The sequence below is a fragment of the Hibiscus syriacus genome, unplaced genomic scaffold (assembly GCF_006381635.1).
Source record: "Hibiscus syriacus cultivar Baekdansim isolate YM2019G1 unplaced genomic scaffold, ASM638163v2 tig00110764_pilon, whole genome shotgun sequence".
In the NCBI taxonomy this organism is placed as follows: domain Eukaryota; kingdom Viridiplantae; phylum Streptophyta; class Magnoliopsida; order Malvales; family Malvaceae; genus Hibiscus; species Hibiscus syriacus.
In genome coordinates this window covers 318,823-336,558 of record NW_024062852.1, presented here as the reverse complement: position 1 = coordinate 336,558, position 17,736 = coordinate 318,823, and the positions used below count along the sequence as shown (strand labels likewise).

General features: G+C 32.3%; 5 protein-coding genes across 7 annotated transcripts; 1 reads left to right on the top strand and 4 right to left on the bottom strand.

Annotated features, from left to right (window-relative positions):
* Positions 1 to 1,041: 1,041 nt before the first annotated feature.
* LOC120139632 (protein FAR1-RELATED SEQUENCE 5-like) lies at positions 1,042 to 3,875 on the bottom strand. Of its 3 annotated transcripts, none has more exons than XM_039154794.1 (4): positions 3,718 to 3,875; positions 2,705 to 3,254; positions 1,691 to 1,893; positions 1,042 to 1,159 (listed from the first exon to the last, which is right to left on the bottom strand). In XM_039154794.1, exons 2-3 carry the CDS (start codon positions 3,164 to 3,166, stop codon positions 1,711 to 1,713), a joined length of 645 nt encoding a protein of 214 aa, XP_039010725.1. In that variant the 5' UTR covers positions 3,167 to 3,254; positions 3,718 to 3,875; the 3' UTR covers positions 1,042 to 1,159; positions 1,691 to 1,710. The 3 variants fall into 3 exon arrangements, with proteins under 3 accessions (XP_039010725.1, XP_039010726.1, XP_039010727.1); XM_039154795.1 differs by lacking the exon at positions 3,718 to 3,875 and adding an exon at positions 3,446 to 3,503; XM_039154796.1 differs by lacking the exon at positions 1,042 to 1,159 and adding an exon at positions 1,468 to 1,534.
* Positions 3,876 to 5,686: 1,811 nt separating this feature from the next.
* Positions 5,687 to 6,919, bottom strand: LOC120139622 (wall-associated receptor kinase-like 1). The gene is made up of 2 exons (XM_039154786.1): positions 5,989 to 6,919; positions 5,687 to 5,868 (listed from the first exon to the last, which is right to left on the bottom strand). The coding sequence occupies exons 1-2, from the start codon at positions 6,857 to 6,859 to the stop codon at positions 5,687 to 5,689; spliced, it is 1,053 nt and encodes a 350-aa protein (XP_039010717.1). The 5' UTR covers positions 6,860 to 6,919.
* LOC120139640 (wall-associated receptor kinase-like 22) lies at positions 6,909 to 9,813 on the bottom strand. Its single transcript, XM_039154804.1, has 2 exons — positions 9,072 to 9,813; positions 6,909 to 7,327 (listed from the first exon to the last, which is right to left on the bottom strand). The coding sequence occupies exons 1-2, from the start codon at positions 9,778 to 9,780 to the stop codon at positions 7,050 to 7,052; spliced, it is 987 nt and encodes a 328-aa protein (XP_039010735.1). The 5' UTR covers positions 9,781 to 9,813; the 3' UTR covers positions 6,909 to 7,049.
* Positions 9,814 to 10,720: 907 nt separating this feature from the next.
* LOC120139621 lies at positions 10,721 to 11,113 on the top strand. Its single transcript, XM_039154785.1, has one exon. The coding sequence runs from the start codon at positions 10,721 to 10,723 to the stop codon at positions 11,111 to 11,113; it is 393 nt and encodes a 130-aa protein (XP_039010716.1).
* Positions 11,114 to 12,473: 1,360 nt separating this feature from the next.
* Positions 12,474 to 15,331, bottom strand: LOC120139631 (protein FAR1-RELATED SEQUENCE 5-like). The gene is made up of 3 exons (XM_039154793.1): positions 15,253 to 15,331; positions 13,767 to 14,182; positions 12,474 to 12,938 (listed from the first exon to the last, which is right to left on the bottom strand). Coding segments are annotated over exons 1-3 (621 nt in total). The 5' UTR covers positions 15,254 to 15,331; the 3' UTR covers positions 12,474 to 12,734.
* Positions 15,332 to 17,736: the final 2,405 nt, after the last annotated feature.

Below are 17,736 nucleotides of genomic sequence, written 5' to 3'. Positions count from 1 at the left end.
TGACATAACTCGTATTGAATTTAACCTGACTTGATATGATCCGACCTGAAACCTTAACAATTACTTGATTTCAAGTCGATAATATGCTAAAATTATACAAAACGGATAATTAATTAATGTAAAATATTACATGTAGAATTATAATATTCTGGATATAAATATGACATGACAGATAATATAATCACGATATACGCATCAATGATAATGAATTAGAATGAGAATTTTTGAAAGAAAAATTATATTAACATTTTGACTTGAATAATTAATAGGTCTAACTAATTTATATGATAAATAACAATAGAAAAATAGAAAATCAAATTACTAAATTGAAGCATATGCCCTAAATTTATTTTAGCATAACAGAGGAACATGTTGTGAGAGTGTTGTGATCAAAATCTACATTACTCGGATTAGATAAGAACATTGGATAAGAGTATATATATATATATATATATATATATATATATATATATATATGGGGCAGGATCCGATTACATAATGTAAAACTTTTTAGTTTTACACCTTTTTAAGATCGTTGGAAGAAGAGAAATCAAAGACTGAGATTAACAGTATGAAATGTGAAGATATTCACTAGAAAAAAAATTAATCTCAGCCTTTGATTTCCCCTCCTCTAACGATCCTAAAAAAGTGTAAAACTAAAAGTTTTACCCTAGGTATAGTTGGATCCTAACCCTATATATATATAATTTTTGCATGTTTTTTCATATATTTAGAGATTTCTTGAGGGGTCATATTCTCGTACTCGTGCCTGCCCGAACATGTTTCGGATACTCATGCCCGCCCGAACATGTTTCGGGTACACGAATTCTAAACAAACAAGATTGATTAGTGAGGTAAGGAACAAACAAGCAATGGAAGAAAAAATGAACATAAATTTTGCATTTACAGACTATTCTTACAACTACAAAGCAAATATGGTGAGCAAATTGTGGCTCAAATTGTCATCAAGAAACTTGGAGGAAACAATATATTAACAATCATATGCAACAGATTTTTCTTCAAGCAAATATCGAAATCAGGTTCACTTACGTGTAAGGGGAGGTTGCTTGAAATCAAGATATGCACAGTAATCATCTCCGCAATCAGTGATATGATTAACTGATCTCTTCGATAACAACTTCCACGGTTCGAGAATCGACTGAAATGGAAACAAAATTTTCAACATCATTAATTAGCCTGACAGGGATAAATGTTTAAACAAGATTCTCTCTGATTAAGCAATTACAGAGAAGAAGAACGGCTGGAGCCTGGAAGTAGCTATAATGAAAATAAAGATCACCTTTCCTTTCTCCCTTCCTTCCTTTCTTTTTTTTTTTTGTTCTTTTGTGTAGAATCTAAAAGAGTCCATAGCAAAAAAATAAATAAATAAATAAATAAACAGAAGCAATTGTTGTCGCTGCATATAAAACTCGGACTTGGACGTATGACATGTTCAATATTTTTTTCCTAAACGTTTCATGTGTTTGGAGGGGTCTTGGAGTATCATATCAGCATACTCGTGTCCAAATATGAGTTGGACGCAGATGTCAAAATCAGTATTTCGAGAAAACAGAGTTTAAGATACGTGGATAGAGAGCATTAAACTGAAGTAACTCACAACTTCAGCAAAGTGACTCACAAAGTTAATTGATGTTCTTATGCATGGAATAGATGTTAGAAGAAGGCCCACCTTAGAAAATGAGTGCGCTCTTAGTCTTCAGATTCAAGCTCCCTCAGATTGTTGGAAACCAAATTAACTTTTAAGGATAGGCGCTGAGTGTGCTCTTCGATATAATTTAAAACCATCTGAAGCTGTTCTTGGTACGCAGCAGATTTCTTTTTCTCGCGATGCAGCTCCATGGCAAGTTCTCGAATCTTACGATCTTTTTCATCCTGCAAATCAGAAGCTAATGCATGTAACGGCAAACCATTTGAATTATATTTATAAACAAATACTGTTAACGGGAACAAAAGGCCAGTGTCAAGAGGATCTAATTGCATGTAGCTTAGCCGTAAATTGAATGGTCCAACCAGGAACATAACATAATTTCAGAATTGTTGGATTATGATTATAAAACCCCAGATAAAAGGCCACATTATATAACAGAAATTATAACAACATAGATAGCTCATTGTCTCCAGTTCATGTCCAAAGTTTCCTCTGTGAGTTGATCGGATTGACTAATGATGTCATCACAGAAACACGTTATCAGCAATTAGTTTCTAATCTTTGTCAAATTTACATAAAGAAAAATATGAGTTACAAACTTTGTGTTCCGTAGATTTGTAAATTAAGATACTTCTTCAAAGTCAATGTCTGTTCTAGTTCTTTTCTATCTTGTTCGGCTCTCTCTCATGTCTGCTAGCCTGTGCTAATTTGTTAATTTCGTATTCTTGATTTCTATTCTAATTCTCATTTCTTTCTAGTCTATACCTATCTAATTTTATCTTGAATTGAAAGTAAAACATTATAGCATAAACTTAGTACAAGCTTGAACATGACAATATTCTCCAACATGTTTTCCATTCAAAAGGTTCCCATTTTGTTTTGTTGTGTGAAAGGTTCCTAAATTATGAATCTATAGTGTCAAACAGAAAATAAATATAAAAGTATTTATATTTGGTTGTAGAACAGCATTAGTGTCATCTCAGGCAACAAGATGTTATCATCTCTATGAATCATTAAAATGAAATAATAACATACCTCACAAAATGCAATTCTATGTGACCGTCGATGTGGTATTTTGCTCGGATTCAGTTCATGATTATGTTCTTTAATAAAATCATAGATAACCCATTTTCCCCCATCCTTTGCTGCTATTCTCAGCATTGCATTACATCCCTCTCTTGTCGCAGGCCGTGATTGGGAAACTCGGGTTTCTTTCTTTGTATATTTCTCTGCACGGAAACCTTCTTTCGAGCAAACAAACTCTCGAACGATTATTGAATTATCCTTGAGTAAACGACGTGTCCGATTGCTCCGAATGGTGAAGCCCATGCGTCGACCATACATTTCGTAGAACTCCCTAGCATACTCTGCAGACTCGAACTCCATACCTATACACGGCTCCCCATGTGTCATTGTGAAAGGAAAATGTTGATCCAATGGGTTAATCAAGTTACCATTTTCATCGAGATTACTATCTGACAACTCATCATGAAGCATTTCATGGCCATCAAATGTTTCAGTCAGCCATCTTCGATAATTCCGGTTCCAATTAAGCTCTGTATTTGAGGTGCTAGCCGTTACAAAGCTATCAGAAACCAAGTGAAGGTCAGTAAAAGAATCCCAAAATCATTGAACAATCCAGATTTTCCATCGAGAAAAGAAGCAATGGCTAACAGTGACTATAATCAACAAGCCTGGATTCACCCAGAAAATGGAATTACACAGAACGTCTTAATAATTTCACTAATTTGCTCTAAATAACAAAAGGCACAAAACCTCTAGTAACTCAACAGACATCAAATTATATCAATCTCCCCGCATTTGCAAATATGAGAGACAAGAATTTCCCAAGAAAAAAGAGAGAGAGAAAGCTTGATTTTTGTACTTCTAATTACTCAATAAAGTATATAAAAGAAACCCAATATCTATCAACTTTCAGCCTTAATCGTTCAAATACCAAAACCCAACGAGAAAAAAAAAAAGCAAAAATTCAGATAAAATGGGAATTAAATGGAAGTAAAGCAGTGAAAGGAGATAGAGGAATTTACCTGGTTCTTCTGATAATGTGAGAGTCTCGATAAAAAGAAAGCTTCAGACAATTTCAATGGCGGCAGGTACAGCCAGCCACCACTAAAATAAAGCGGTCAGTGTTTTTTTTTTCTGAGTTTCCGAATTCAGAACTGAGACATGGAAGAAAATGACTAACCGGGAATTTAAAAGAGCAACAAAAATCTCAATTTTTACCTAATTATGGCTTTGCGTTTGTCTTATTCATATAAATATGTAATCACTACTCGAATTAATATGTTCTTTTTATCTAGTAATAAATTTATTAATTAAAAAGTAAAATTATAGGAAGAATATGTAAAATTAAAATAAACCAAATCACATTAATTGTTATCAAAGTATAATTATATAATCTAATATTAAAAAATCATAAAAAATTAATATAAAAATATTCAAATTATACTTCTTTTCGTATTTAAGTGTCTAAATTTTTTGGACTAATATAGTTGTTTAACCTTACAAATTATGATTTTAAATGCCTATGATATAATGACCTTTTGAAAAAAATCGTCAATCACTCAAAATTGACATGTGATGCATTTCTAAATTTTAAAAAATTATTAAAAAAATGGGTTAAAATTATTATGATATTAACACTTAAATAATATTAAACTTAAAAAAACTTTTTTATTGTTGATGAGAGTTAATGTTAAAAAATAAAATATATTAATAATTTTATTAATTATTTAAAAAATAATTAAATAGTCAATTTTATAATATTGTTAATTAAAATTAAAAAATTAATTCGATGATTTAATAATAAACTCATAATAACTGAATAACAAATTTTATCTTCATACATTTATTGCATTCACGTAAAATTAGCTTAACCCAAATCATCTTCCCATAACTTAGGTATTTCCTGATCAAACTCATCCTATTCTAGAAAAACTCTATACATTGGAACTTTATCCACTATTGACCATTTTCATCGTCGTCTTAATCTCATAAAAGTTACTACAACAAAATTACTGCCATCGTTAGATCTTCATTCAACTCAAATATAGATTCAGAAATACCTTTTAGAGTAAATACATATATATTAATAACATAAATTTTTCGTATAGAATGAGCACATATATATTAGAATCCTAAAATATTATGACTATATATTATATATATATATATTGTTTATTTATTGAGAATTTTAGTGGATGCATGAGGTTAATCATTTACTATAAATTAATTCTACCTTGATAAGTTTAAGATACATTCATTTAATTAAAAGAAGTTACTTACATTCATTATATAGTAGTTCAAGATATGTTCAATAATGCTAAACAATTAGTTTCACTATTGTTCTTTTCGTATTTTTACTTCAAATTTATCATTTTTTTACAAAAAATTCCTTTGTATTAGTAAGGAAATGTTGGCAACGCTTTGATTTAAAATATGTTAATGTTATTTTGAATGGTATAACATTTTTATCCTCACTAGTGAACAATTCTTCTCAATTGAAATACTCGAGCAAAACTTTTTTGAGTTCGTCTGTAGTACTATCAAAGCTTGCTCAAGTCGGTGTTAAAGTCTTGTTTTATAACAGTTAATGCTATCGCTTCGTTTAATTTGTTCTTGATCATGATCTTCATTATTTATTTAATTAATCTTAACCTTTATTATTTATTAAGTTGTTTTAATTAGTATTAACGTCTCGTTTTGTGACAATCTATTTCGAATTTTTCTGTTTATCTGAATACATTATAGCCCTTTTAGCTACAATAACAGTCTCATCTTTCAATACCCCTTTATAAACGACTGAGAAACTTCCTTTTCCAACCACAGATTCTTATTTGAATCCACCAGTGGCCCTCTCAAGTTCTTCGTACTTGAACATCCGAGCTCTCCTGATCCTAAGCTCGTCGAAGTCGGAACGGACTTCTATGTTTTCTTTCCGGGAAGAAGCAACCTCATTAGCTTTCATGGATCGACTCTTTTGCTTTGCAGCGACAGTTATTCAACCTTTATCCGATATATAAGACTGCAGTTAACGATATCATAATCACCAGGCAAAGGCAATCTCTGCAACAATGATTGGTAATTGCAGTAACCAGAACCTCTCATTTTTACTTCCATTTGCGGCATCAGAATTCGAAGACGAAGAACAATTAGAGAAGCATTCCACTGAATTGCAACTGATAATTTAAACCAAACATGAAGAAACGTAGGATATGTTTGTTACATAGAGTGTGTAACAACGGAAAAATAACTTCAAAGTGCCAGAAACTAAGAAAGGATTAATCCAGACATTGAACAGGAAGAAACATCATCCTGGGATTCAATGTCATCTATTTCAGATTCTTCATCACCACTCTGTTCATTAACATTACCTTCTTCTGATGCTTTTATCAACTCCAACTCCATTGCTACTTGTTTCATGGTGGGTCTTTTCTTTCCATCAAGATTCAAGCATCTGTTTGCTAGTTTAGCCACTGCTATAATTTCTTTTTCTGGACCATCATTTAGTACACGTGAATCGAGAATGTCGAAGAAGGAATTCTCCTGCAGTGAAAGCAGAAAGCACGACACCAAGCTTCTCACTTCCTCTTTTTGTTCCAAGATGGGTTTTTGTCCTGTTAAAAGTTCAACAAGAACAACTCTGAAACTATACACATCACTTTTCTCTGTAAATTGACTCGATCGAAAGTACTCTGGATCCATGTACCCAAAAGTGCCTTGAACTCGAGTAGTTAAATGAGTTTGTTCAATTGCAAAAGATCTCGAAGTCCCGAAATCCGACACTTTTACCCTGTATTTATCATCCAAAAGTATGTTGCTTGATTTGATGTCCCGGTGATAAATAGGAACATTAGCAGCTGAATGCAAATAGAACAAAGCATTGGCGATTTCAATTGCAATCCGTAAACGCAATTCCCATGTCAGTGGAAATTCTTCATTTTGGTAATGAATGAGATCATAGAGTGTTCCATTTGGGATGAACTCATACACCAGCAAAGGAATTTCATCCTCTAAACAGCATCCTAAAAGCTTCATCACATTCCTATGGTTAATTTGAGATAAAATTATTACCTCGTTGATGAATTGTTCAACCTTCTTTTCGTCAAATTTCTTGCCCTTCACCATTTTAGATTTCTTAATAGCCACAATACTCCCATCTGTTAGCATTCCTTTATAAACAGTTCCTTGGCCTCCTTGACCAAGGACTCGATTTTCATTATAAAAGTATGTTGCAGACAACCGCCTATAAGATTGCTCGTTTCGTTGTCGAAAACGGTGACCAAATTACCACAACCTGGAGACCAAATTACGTTGTCGAAATCTGAGTAGTAAAAAGGGGTGGCTGTCAGGTTGAGACTCATCCCGTTGTTATTGTCTTGCGACAATTGAAATAAGTTATCGAATGATTCACCACGACGTTGCCTAACAGAAATGAAAAGTCGAGTATATGCAGATCGATGCCATTTATGTTTATGAAAGGCACTGACAACCCTTTGGTTGTTTTCTTGCAGATTATTGTAAACCAGCTGTGGTTGAGATGATGTTGGTCGTTTATTTCAAACGGGAATTGAAACGTAACGTTGCCACAAGAATTTTCACTGTAGATGCTCGTCAGTCCTGGTCCTGGTTCGCATCCTGTAGCGTTAGCAAAACAGGTCTAATTAGGCTTAATATTTTAATTAGTTCCTATAGATGAAAATCATTAGTCGACACCGATTAACACTCCAAAATAGGAACATTTTTAACCTAAAATGAAACGTCGAGGGAATGTCCCAAAAAAAAAGGACAAAGTCTATCAAAAGTTAGAGGTATTTTTGTCCTAAAACGAAACGTCGAAAGTCTAAATACTCCAAAAAATAAATAAGAGGACAATGACTATTTTAGTAAAAGTTGGGGGGCTAATTTTGACATTATACCTTACATTATTATAGGTTTGGAAAAAACAAAATTTGGGTTAAGCTATGGTTGAAATTTAAATGATTACATATTTGGATGAATTTAAAGATGAAATTGAAAGATTCAAAAGTTTAGAGATCAATTTAGAAAGATGGCCATAGTTTAGGGATGAAATTAAAATTTCTAAAAGTTTAAAGACTAATTTAGAATAGAGCCATAATTTTTGGGATGAAATTGAAATACTCAAAAGTTTATGGAACAATTTAAAATGAGAATTATAATTTGAAGACATATAATATAATTAACTCATTATTTTTCCCTTATACTTTTTTTGTTTGACTCGTTAAATACTTGAAAAAATATTATTAATATGTTTACATGGATGTGAGTTAGTTCTTTTTCTTTCAAATTTATTTATACTGATGAAAGTTGGAAAAATTAGTGAAAAGTTAGAAAACGAATTATTGAAAAAAAAACACGATAAATCATTTTACATAAACTAACATATTTTTTTGTTAATTCGTAATAATTTTACATTGAGTAATCTATTTTATTTAAATCAAACATGAAAAAGAAATATTTCACATAAAATATTTTACATGAAACAAAAAAAAAAAACTTCTACAATTACTTATGCATACCCTTTAAAAAATTCAATCCCACTTAAAAAGAAACAATGCTTTATAAACAATTAGTTAATATAACATAATGAAACATTAAATTTTTAAGTGATATTAAAGGTTTTAATTTTAATATTACGAATAAAGAAAACTGGATTAGAATAATTTTTTTATAATAAACTTTAAATATACAATTCATTACTTGATCAACTAATAGGATATAAACAGTTATATATATATTCTTATTGATATTTTTTATATAAAAAAATAAGAAAAATATTGGGTAAATATGCATTAATTGCATCATATGTCTATAAACTATAGTTCTCATTTTAAATTGGTCCTTAAACTTTAAAATATTCTAATTTTATCTCAAACTGTGACTCTCGTTCTAAATTAGTCCTTAAACTTTTGAACATTCCAATTTCATCCCCAAATTCATCCAAATATGTAATTAATTTCAACCGTAGTTTAACCTATATTTTATTTTTTAAAACATATAATAATATAAGTTGGCCTAACGATTTTATTAACAAGGGATGTGATTAGTATATATGTATAGTTTGGGATGGAATTAAAAAGGTCATAAAGTTTGGGGAGTAATTTAGAATGAAGGATATAGTTTAGGGATGAAATTGAAATGTTTAAAAGTTTGAGGATTAATTTAGAATGACACTTATAATTTAAAAATGAAATTAGAATATTTAAAAATTTAATGACTAATATAAAATAAAAATCATAATTTAAAAACATGTGATGCAGTTAACTCAAAAATTATTAACATAAAAAATGATCCTAAAAACTGAATTTAAATTAATTGCCAAAATCTTTATAGTTAAAATAAGTGACTGCGAGTGACTGACCTGCAGGACCGCAATAGGTTGAATTCCAGCTGAGCGTTGTGGGGACATGCGTGGTTTCAATATTGATGCCATTGCCAATAGCTAACGGATCATCTCCATGGAAATACAGCCTGCTAAAGAAGAAAGCAGATGCGCATCTCGTGCTCTCATCCTTCCCACCGGGATACATGGCTGTCATGTTTACCATACTTGAACTCAAGTTCCCAAAGACTTTATTAAAGCAGCCAGGTTCAGGTTCAGAAGCCCCATCGCCGCCACATCTCGGTTGAATGCAGCCGCCAAGGGGTTCACCATCATTACTGAAAACGGTAGCCAAATTCCCGCAACCCACGGACCCGAACAAGTTGTAGTCACTCGAGAAGAAAAATGGAGTGCCTGTTAGATTGAGACTCACAGTATCGTCCATTTTGTGATCACGGTTAACGTAAGTGACTGGATTCTTTATGAGGATGGAGTTTCCTGAGAACAAGGAACCGAGTACCTCGATATCGATTCCGTTTATGCTAATGAAAGGCCTTTTCCCATTGTGGGTTTGCTTGCAAATTACTCTAAACCAGGAACGAGTATAGCAGCTTCCATGGATCCCAAATGGGGATGGAATTGTAACGTTTCCGCATATTTCTTCCCCGCAAATGGTTTCTTGAGATTCTGCTGCCATTGGGCATAAAAGGAACAGGAGGATGAAGTAAAACCCCAGATGAAAACCCATTTGGATTGTTGATTTCTTTGATGGAAATGAAGATGTAGATTGGGTAAATTCGATCATGTTTTAAAGAAATTTCTTGTTTCTCTCTTTTACTTATCTTATTTATGAATATGTCAATGTGTGTACAGAAATTGAAGAAAAATAATATCCGAGTATCACACGGCATGAATACTTTTCAGGTTTACAATTGACAGTGGAAGATGTATGTACATGCAATATTCTGCCCACCAAACTTGAACATTTATTACTTTTAAAGTTGGAAGGAGTTTCAATTTGTTACACTCAAATCTTTTTTCTTTTTCTTGTGATTAGATTTGATGTCGTCATAATTAATTAAGATAACAATTATTTATTATCATGTTAATTCGTTTATTTTATATCATCAAATGATTTATGTTCATTTTGTGATTTTTTTTCTAATAAGATCACATTTATACTCGTCTATCTTTTGTTTAATTTTTTTTTAAAGCCAAAATGAGAAGAAGGAAAAAGGGTTTAGAGATGAAATAGGGGAAGAGGTGAAAAAGGGTTTAATTTTTTTTATCGCTGATGGTGATTCAACCCCTTTTTGGCACGATCATTGGGTTACTCAACTCGATCCTCTTATTCGCTACCGTCTTGACAACACGGCCGTTGATGAAGATCTTAAAAGCCCGCGAGATTGTTTCTCCTTATGGATCTTGGGACTGAAACTTCCTAAACAGAACTCTCGTCCCTGTGGCTATTCAACATTTCCATAACATCCCCATGCCCTCGCCCTTCGCTGGAACGGATCGCTGTATATTGAGATGTGGGAAACATTGAGAATTTTCTGTCAAATCCGACTACATTCATCTTTCGAAGCAAAATTGGGAGCAAATGGTCCGTTATTTGGCAAATCCAATTTCCTGAAAGCATACGATACTTCTTATGGCTTTCTTTGCGTGGAAGACTTCACTCCAATATGAATCGTTGGCATCGTAATCTCTCGGACAGACCTCTTTGTGACATATGTGGTGTAGATGATGAATCTGATATCCAAATCTTCCGCAATTGCAAAGCTTCTAAAGATCTCTGGACTGCCATTGTTCACCATCAAAACCTTCGTGGGTTTTTCGATCTCCCTTTGGAAAATTGGTTGCTTCAAAATCTAACCGCAAATCAACTTCTAATTGGGACTGCAACTCCTTGGAAATTTCATTTTTCTTCCCTCTTATGGAAGGTTTGGAAACGGAGGAACTCTACCATCTTTGAAGGAGAAGGCATGTCCAACGCTGATCTTTATCGCATGTCTACCAACTGGCACAACATTATGTTTCATCTCCGCCAGCTTCTAAAGTCTCGCCTAATCACCTGACTGAAGAACATATGCAAAGGACGCGAGCGCCGCCTCGATGGGTCACCCTCAACATCGATGGAGCAATCAACCGTGTCACTTCCCTTGGTTCGGCTGGAGGCCTTGTTCGAAACCATGCTGGATATTAACTTATAGGCTTCAATAAACACCTTGGTTTCTTCACCGTTTTTGAAGCTGAACTTTGTGACATCCACGAACTGCTCAACCTTGTTTGGTCCTTACTCCTTTGGCTTTGAACGCGTTCAATGTCAAACCGATAGTGCGGAGGCTTACAAGCTCATTAATTCGGCTAGAGCTGACTCTAGTTGTCTTTCTCTTGTTCACAGCATTGCTCGAATCTGCTTGATTGGTTTGTAGAATTTGTTCTCATCAGAAGAAAAACGAACTTTGTTGCTGACTCTCTGACCAAACCAATGCGGATGGCTCAACTCGGATTACTATTGTCGGAGACTTTAATGGTCCCCCTTATTCGAGGAACCTTAATCATATGATGTAAAGGCCTAGCCTCTTATTATTCAAGAAAAAAAACACTAAAGTTTAACCACTCAACTAACTTAAAATTTTTGTTATAATCTTATAAATATAATATACATATTATACAAGTCGGATTATTTATAATTTATATTTTAAAAATTAAAATAATATTTATATATAATATATTTTTATATATAATTTATAATATAAATAATATTTAAAAAACACTTAAAATTTTTGAAATTCTCAAAATTTTCCTTAAACCTAAAGCCCTAAATATCAAATCCTTAATTTCATCCATTGTTGATGTCAAATCAACGGCCACCACCCATCACTTCCGTCAGACCCTTACCACAAATTACTCACTCTCCCGTCACCGGAAATCAAAGAACAATGTATTAATCAATCATCAAATCCCCTAGTTTAGTTCATTTCAAATGAATCATGCATTGCATCAATCCTTGAAAAGGTGACATCCAACATACTGGCATTTGATTTGAGATTCGAATTTTAACGTATGAAACCTCTCTTTCAATACTTAAGATATGATAGGATGTCACTCCACCCTTTTAAGTTTCTTGACAGTACCTTCTTTTTACGTTCGAAAATGATTACGACCATGGATATATTGGGGGTTAGTGATGACGATTAACTCTGAAAATTTTAAATTTTCATATATTTTAAATATTTTCTTTTTATTTTTACTGAAAACCTATTTTCATCCCTCCAAGTTTTATAAATGCTCCCCTTAACATGAAAATTTGTATCGTCCATGATTATGATGCGATATCCTCAAAACAGAACCATCCAAATACATGAAATTTTGCACGTGCTGACCAATATCAAAAGCAAGCCTATCTAAAACTCACACAAGAGTTTGAGCCACACAGGCCTCCACTATATAAAAATAACAATACATCAATTCCATTTTCCCCATGTAGCCACACATGCCTCCACTATATAAAAATAACAATACATCAATTCCATTTTCCCCATGTATTTTCTCTAATACCCTAGCTTAGCAACCACCAAACTAATCATGCCCATCAATAAAAGGAAAGATTTCATGGACTGTTAAAGAAACTACAAAAATAAAACTAAATAAAGATGGTACAATTATGCATAGATGAAAAAATGGAGGAAGCTATCAACCGCTTAAAAGGTCCTTTGCCTCAGCATCAAGCTTTTTCAAATTGTCCAAAGTTCTTTGAACTTTCATTGATATGTCATAGTTGTGATCTTCAACTTCTTTCACAAATGCTACTAGCTGCTCACGATATGATGCACTTAACCGCTTCTTAACCCGCAATTCTGCAGTTAATTCCTGGATTTTCTTATCCTTCTCCTCATCCTGTAATTCCAATGGAAAAATTGATATTGATAATAATCAGAATAATGAATATGAACAGACATGGTAAGATCATATAATTTTGATGGTGTCATGAAACCAATCATCTCCTGACTAAAAATTGCAATCAAAGTTCAGCATCAAATAAATATCTTATCTTATAAATCAGCCTTTATCGGAGAAATGAACTAAATATTTGGGTTGATGTGTTACAACAATACCATGAATCTGAAACTTCAGAATATTTTAAACCCATGCGAGTTGTTTATGCTCTCCTAAAGCTGCAGATACATAAATGGAACTTTTAGGTCCCTTATCACTAGGAAACAACTCACTGACAGTATAAATTTTATGCACTGCCTTTGTAGCTACACTCATCCGACCCAACTCCTCCAGCCAAAGACAGATAGAAGTATCAAGACAAAATGAAAAGAGGTAGAAGAATACGTATAAGACAATCTACGGAATCTTACAAGAAAAGAACCACATACATTATAAATAAATCTAATGAGAACAGTTGAGTACTAGTACGAAGAAAATGATAAGAGATGTCCGTTGGAAAAAGGAGAGCTCTAAACAGAGCATATAAATAAGCACCCTAATGATAAACATAAAAACAAGAAAAATATCAGTCCAATGGTAAAGAACAATAAAACTACTCTTAGATGATTGAAATCAAATTAGTTCCAGCAGGCTCGTAATTATAAATTTACAAAGATGAAAAGCTAAAAATATACATTCTCAACGGATAACAAATATAATGTAATATAAAGAAATTATGTCTGAATCTTTTCATTTGACGAGTAATTAACCAAGGAATTAAAAGCTTACAAGTGTTTTGTGGCTTTCTTCTAACTGAATCACCAAAGGATGATTATGGTCCCTTATAAATTTCTTAATCACCCATCTCCCGTTCTTATCTCTCCTCAAATGAATCATTGCTGAGCAGCTTTCTCGTTTCTTGTCTTGCTTCTGAAGCTGAACTTTTGTCTGATCATCGTAGTAACCTCTACATCCAAGTCCACGAGAGAACAGTAACCCATCACGCTCTGACTTATGTGAAGATAGAACACGTGTCAAGAATCCTACTCGTCTTGCATAATCATCATAAAACGTTTTGGCAGCCCCTTCTGTTTCAAATACCATACCCACGTAAGGTTCCTGAATTGTGTCATAGTCATGCATATTCGGTTCATCCACAGTAGAAGCTTCTAATCTACCATCACCATCATCCACTTGTTCACCCACTGATGCACAAAGAGATTGGTTAAATAGAAACTATAATAAGACATCTAGCCATCATAAACAAGTAATCAATGGTTAGTAGGAAATCGCATGCTAAAGCGCAAGTACTCAAATATACAAGGGAAAAAATAGGACTAAACTAATTAAAGTACCAAAGCATCTAGCATGCACAAGTATAATGCCAATCAGCATCAATGATGAGGAATCAAATGTCTCAACTACAAACACCACCGCCCACTTTATAGTTGACACCTTGTAAAAGGTTAATGGTAAGACATAGAGCCACCACTCAGATGATATAAGTCACAAACCTAACAAAACTATCACATACTGATTTACAGGTGGGGAGAAGTTTATTTCAACACTAAATCGGTAACTGATATTACGGTATGCTCCTTCTCCGGTTAAACATCAAGAAACTGCAATCATGGACAATCTTCCATTCAAAGACGTACATAGTGCCAATTAGATAGAAACCAGAACACCGATGATAATGCTGGTTGGTCTACTGCATTATTAACATGATATATGAGAAGCTCTAGGTTTCAAATCTCCAAATCGAGTAGCAATACATATACAAGGCATTTATCAGAAAAAATCCCAACAAGCATCTCAAATTCAAAAAACAAATGGCTCAAGCCAAAGTTACAGTACCAGTTCCAGATTGAATAATAATCACTAAAAGTAAAATAAATAAATAAACAAGCAAAACCAGTAATTCAATCATGAATGAGAACAATTGCATCAATAATATTCCTCTCCAAACAAGAAGATATAAAATTAACCACCCCCGGGGCAAAAAGAAACCTTGGGCTTCTACAATTTATATATATATATATGAACTACATTAAGGTAAAGTAGAACTTATGCTTGAATCTCAGGCTGTAAAAAATCATTAAAAAAATAGGAAGGGGGAAAAACGCTAAACGAAGACAAAATTGAGCATGTGAAAATAAGTAAAAAAAATGTGAAATTTATAGGGTTGGGCTTTTTTTCTTAATAATTAAAAAGAGAAGAGAAGGGCTATCGTTTTTCAAAATTTAAAGTGAAAGAAACGAAAGATTAAACTTACTGGAATTAAGAAGGATTATTCTTAGTCTGCTCCGTTAACAAGATGAGGGGTAAGAAAGGAAGCAGACGAGAAAATGAAATGAACATAAAATATTGAGTTGGAGATTTATTTTGGGTCAAATACATCCCCAGATCACTTAATATTATTTTGATGACAAACCGGTCATATTTTCTAAAAATTATAATTTAGTCACTCAAAAAAATATTGGAATAGTGTTACAAACTGATATAATAATAGTTTTTAGTCCTTAAAATTTATATATTTTATTAATTTAATCTTAATTTGAAATGGTTTAATAAATTTTACATTTTATATTAAAATTATGTTAATGTAGTTTTTTTACACGAAATGTAGCCAATGACCAAGTTTTATTTTTTAATCTTCCTTAAATTTAGGGTAAATTATAAATTTCATCACTTAATTTTGATATGTTCATATTTTGGTCATTGAATTTAATTTTTTTAATTTAATCATTAAATTTTTGATTTGTTTTGTTTTTTTTATCACTCATGCATTAATCTAAAACAATAAGATGACCTGATTAGTTTTACGCTGATGTGAAAGTCATCGGTTGGCCACTCATTTTTTCCTTTTTCCTACTCTTAAAATTTCATCATTTTTCACACAAAAAATAAAGAAAATTTTAAATCATTTTTTATAAATTTTTACAAAGAGATATATAATCATAACGTGGTTAATTATTGAATGACATAATGATAAACAGAGACGGTCCACTGTTCAATGTCTCCCGTGCTACTTTTTTGAATGAGCAATGTGTTTCCACTCTCAACATTCATGCGATTTGGGAACCAGCTCTTCACTTTTCCCCATCAAAAATTTGGTTATCTTCTCATTTAATTGCTGTCTATTACCCAAAACAGACTCATCTACTAACACAGAAGAATGTTCTTGAGCAATGGGATGGATTTATTTTCTCTGCAACTTTCCTTTTCCTTCATTAATAATAACCATAGCAGCCTGTGATGATTGTAATAATTATCAGGGTAAAGTATATGAATAGTTCCTCGACTATAAGACGTTTTATTGAGTCCTCCAACTACTAGAACTTACGAAATGATCCATTGACAATATGATATTACTTTCTTGAGTCTCTCGACTATAAATAAAAGTTACAAAATTATCCCCAACTATCTATATGTTCTAAACTCGTCTTTTTTCGTTAAAAAATGATGATAGCTTGAACTGGACGTTAACCTGCTAGTTGTGATATGATAAATTTGATTTTCAAACGGCTATCATATCTGAGTTAACAGGTTAAATTCCAACTTAGATTGTCATCAAATTTTTTAACAAAAAATGACGAGTTTGTAACATATGAATAACCAGGTGACCATTTTTTGTAACTTTTAATAATTGATGGATTCACCAAAGCAATGCCCTATAACTATGGGACCATTTTGTAACTTTTAGTACTCAAGAGACTCGCCAAAGCAATGTCCTATAGTCAAGGGATCACTTGTGTCCTTTACCCTAATTACTAATTTACTAATAGATAAAATAAGAAAGATGTTAAATTACTAATTACTAATAGGGACGTAAATGAATCGAACTTGAACGAACAAGGTTGTGTTCGTGTTCGTTTGTTTACTTTTAATGTTTGTTTCATGTTTGTTTAAATCTTTAATATTGTGCTCATTTATTTTTTTGTGAAGGTGTTTGTGTTGGTGTTCGTTTGTTTACTTTTGAAAATGTTCATGTTTGACTTGTGTTCTTTTAAATTTTTAATATCGTGTTCATTTATTAATTTGTGAAGGTGTTCCTGTTCGTTTAATATCCACAAACATATTTGTTTATATGTTCACATTGTGTTCATTTAACTTTCACAAACATATTCATTTAACGTTTGTTTAGTGTTAATTTATAATTCATTTAATGTTCTTTTATCATTAATTTAGTGTTAATTTATATTTTATGTATATGTTGAATTTTTAGTTTTACCATGTTTAAATTCATTGTTTAAATTTAAACTTTTCCCATGTATTCAATTTAATCCCTAACCTTCACCAATATTTAAAATGTAACAAAAACAAAAGAAATATGAGAACTGAATAAACGAGTTTGTTCATGAATATAAATGAACGAGTTGATAAACAAGATCATAAAAGAGCTTATTCATGAACATAAACAAACCAAACACACGTCTGTTCATGTTCGTTCGTTTCTTAAATAAACATAAAAAAGAAAAATTGTTCATACTCGTTTATTTAGCTTAACGAACAAACATTATACGAACGGTTTACGAACAGTTCATCGAACACTTTGTTCATTTACTCCTGTAATTATTAATTAATAATTTATTAGTTTTCTAATAAACAAGGCTTAAGTATACAAAAGGTGCTCAACCTATGCTCGTTTTTTCAATTTAGTCTAACGTTTATTTCATTCTAGTTTGGTGCCTGATTTTTCATTTCGTTACTCAAAATGGGTCAAGCCGTGACAAACTGTTAGTTTTCTCTGTTAAGT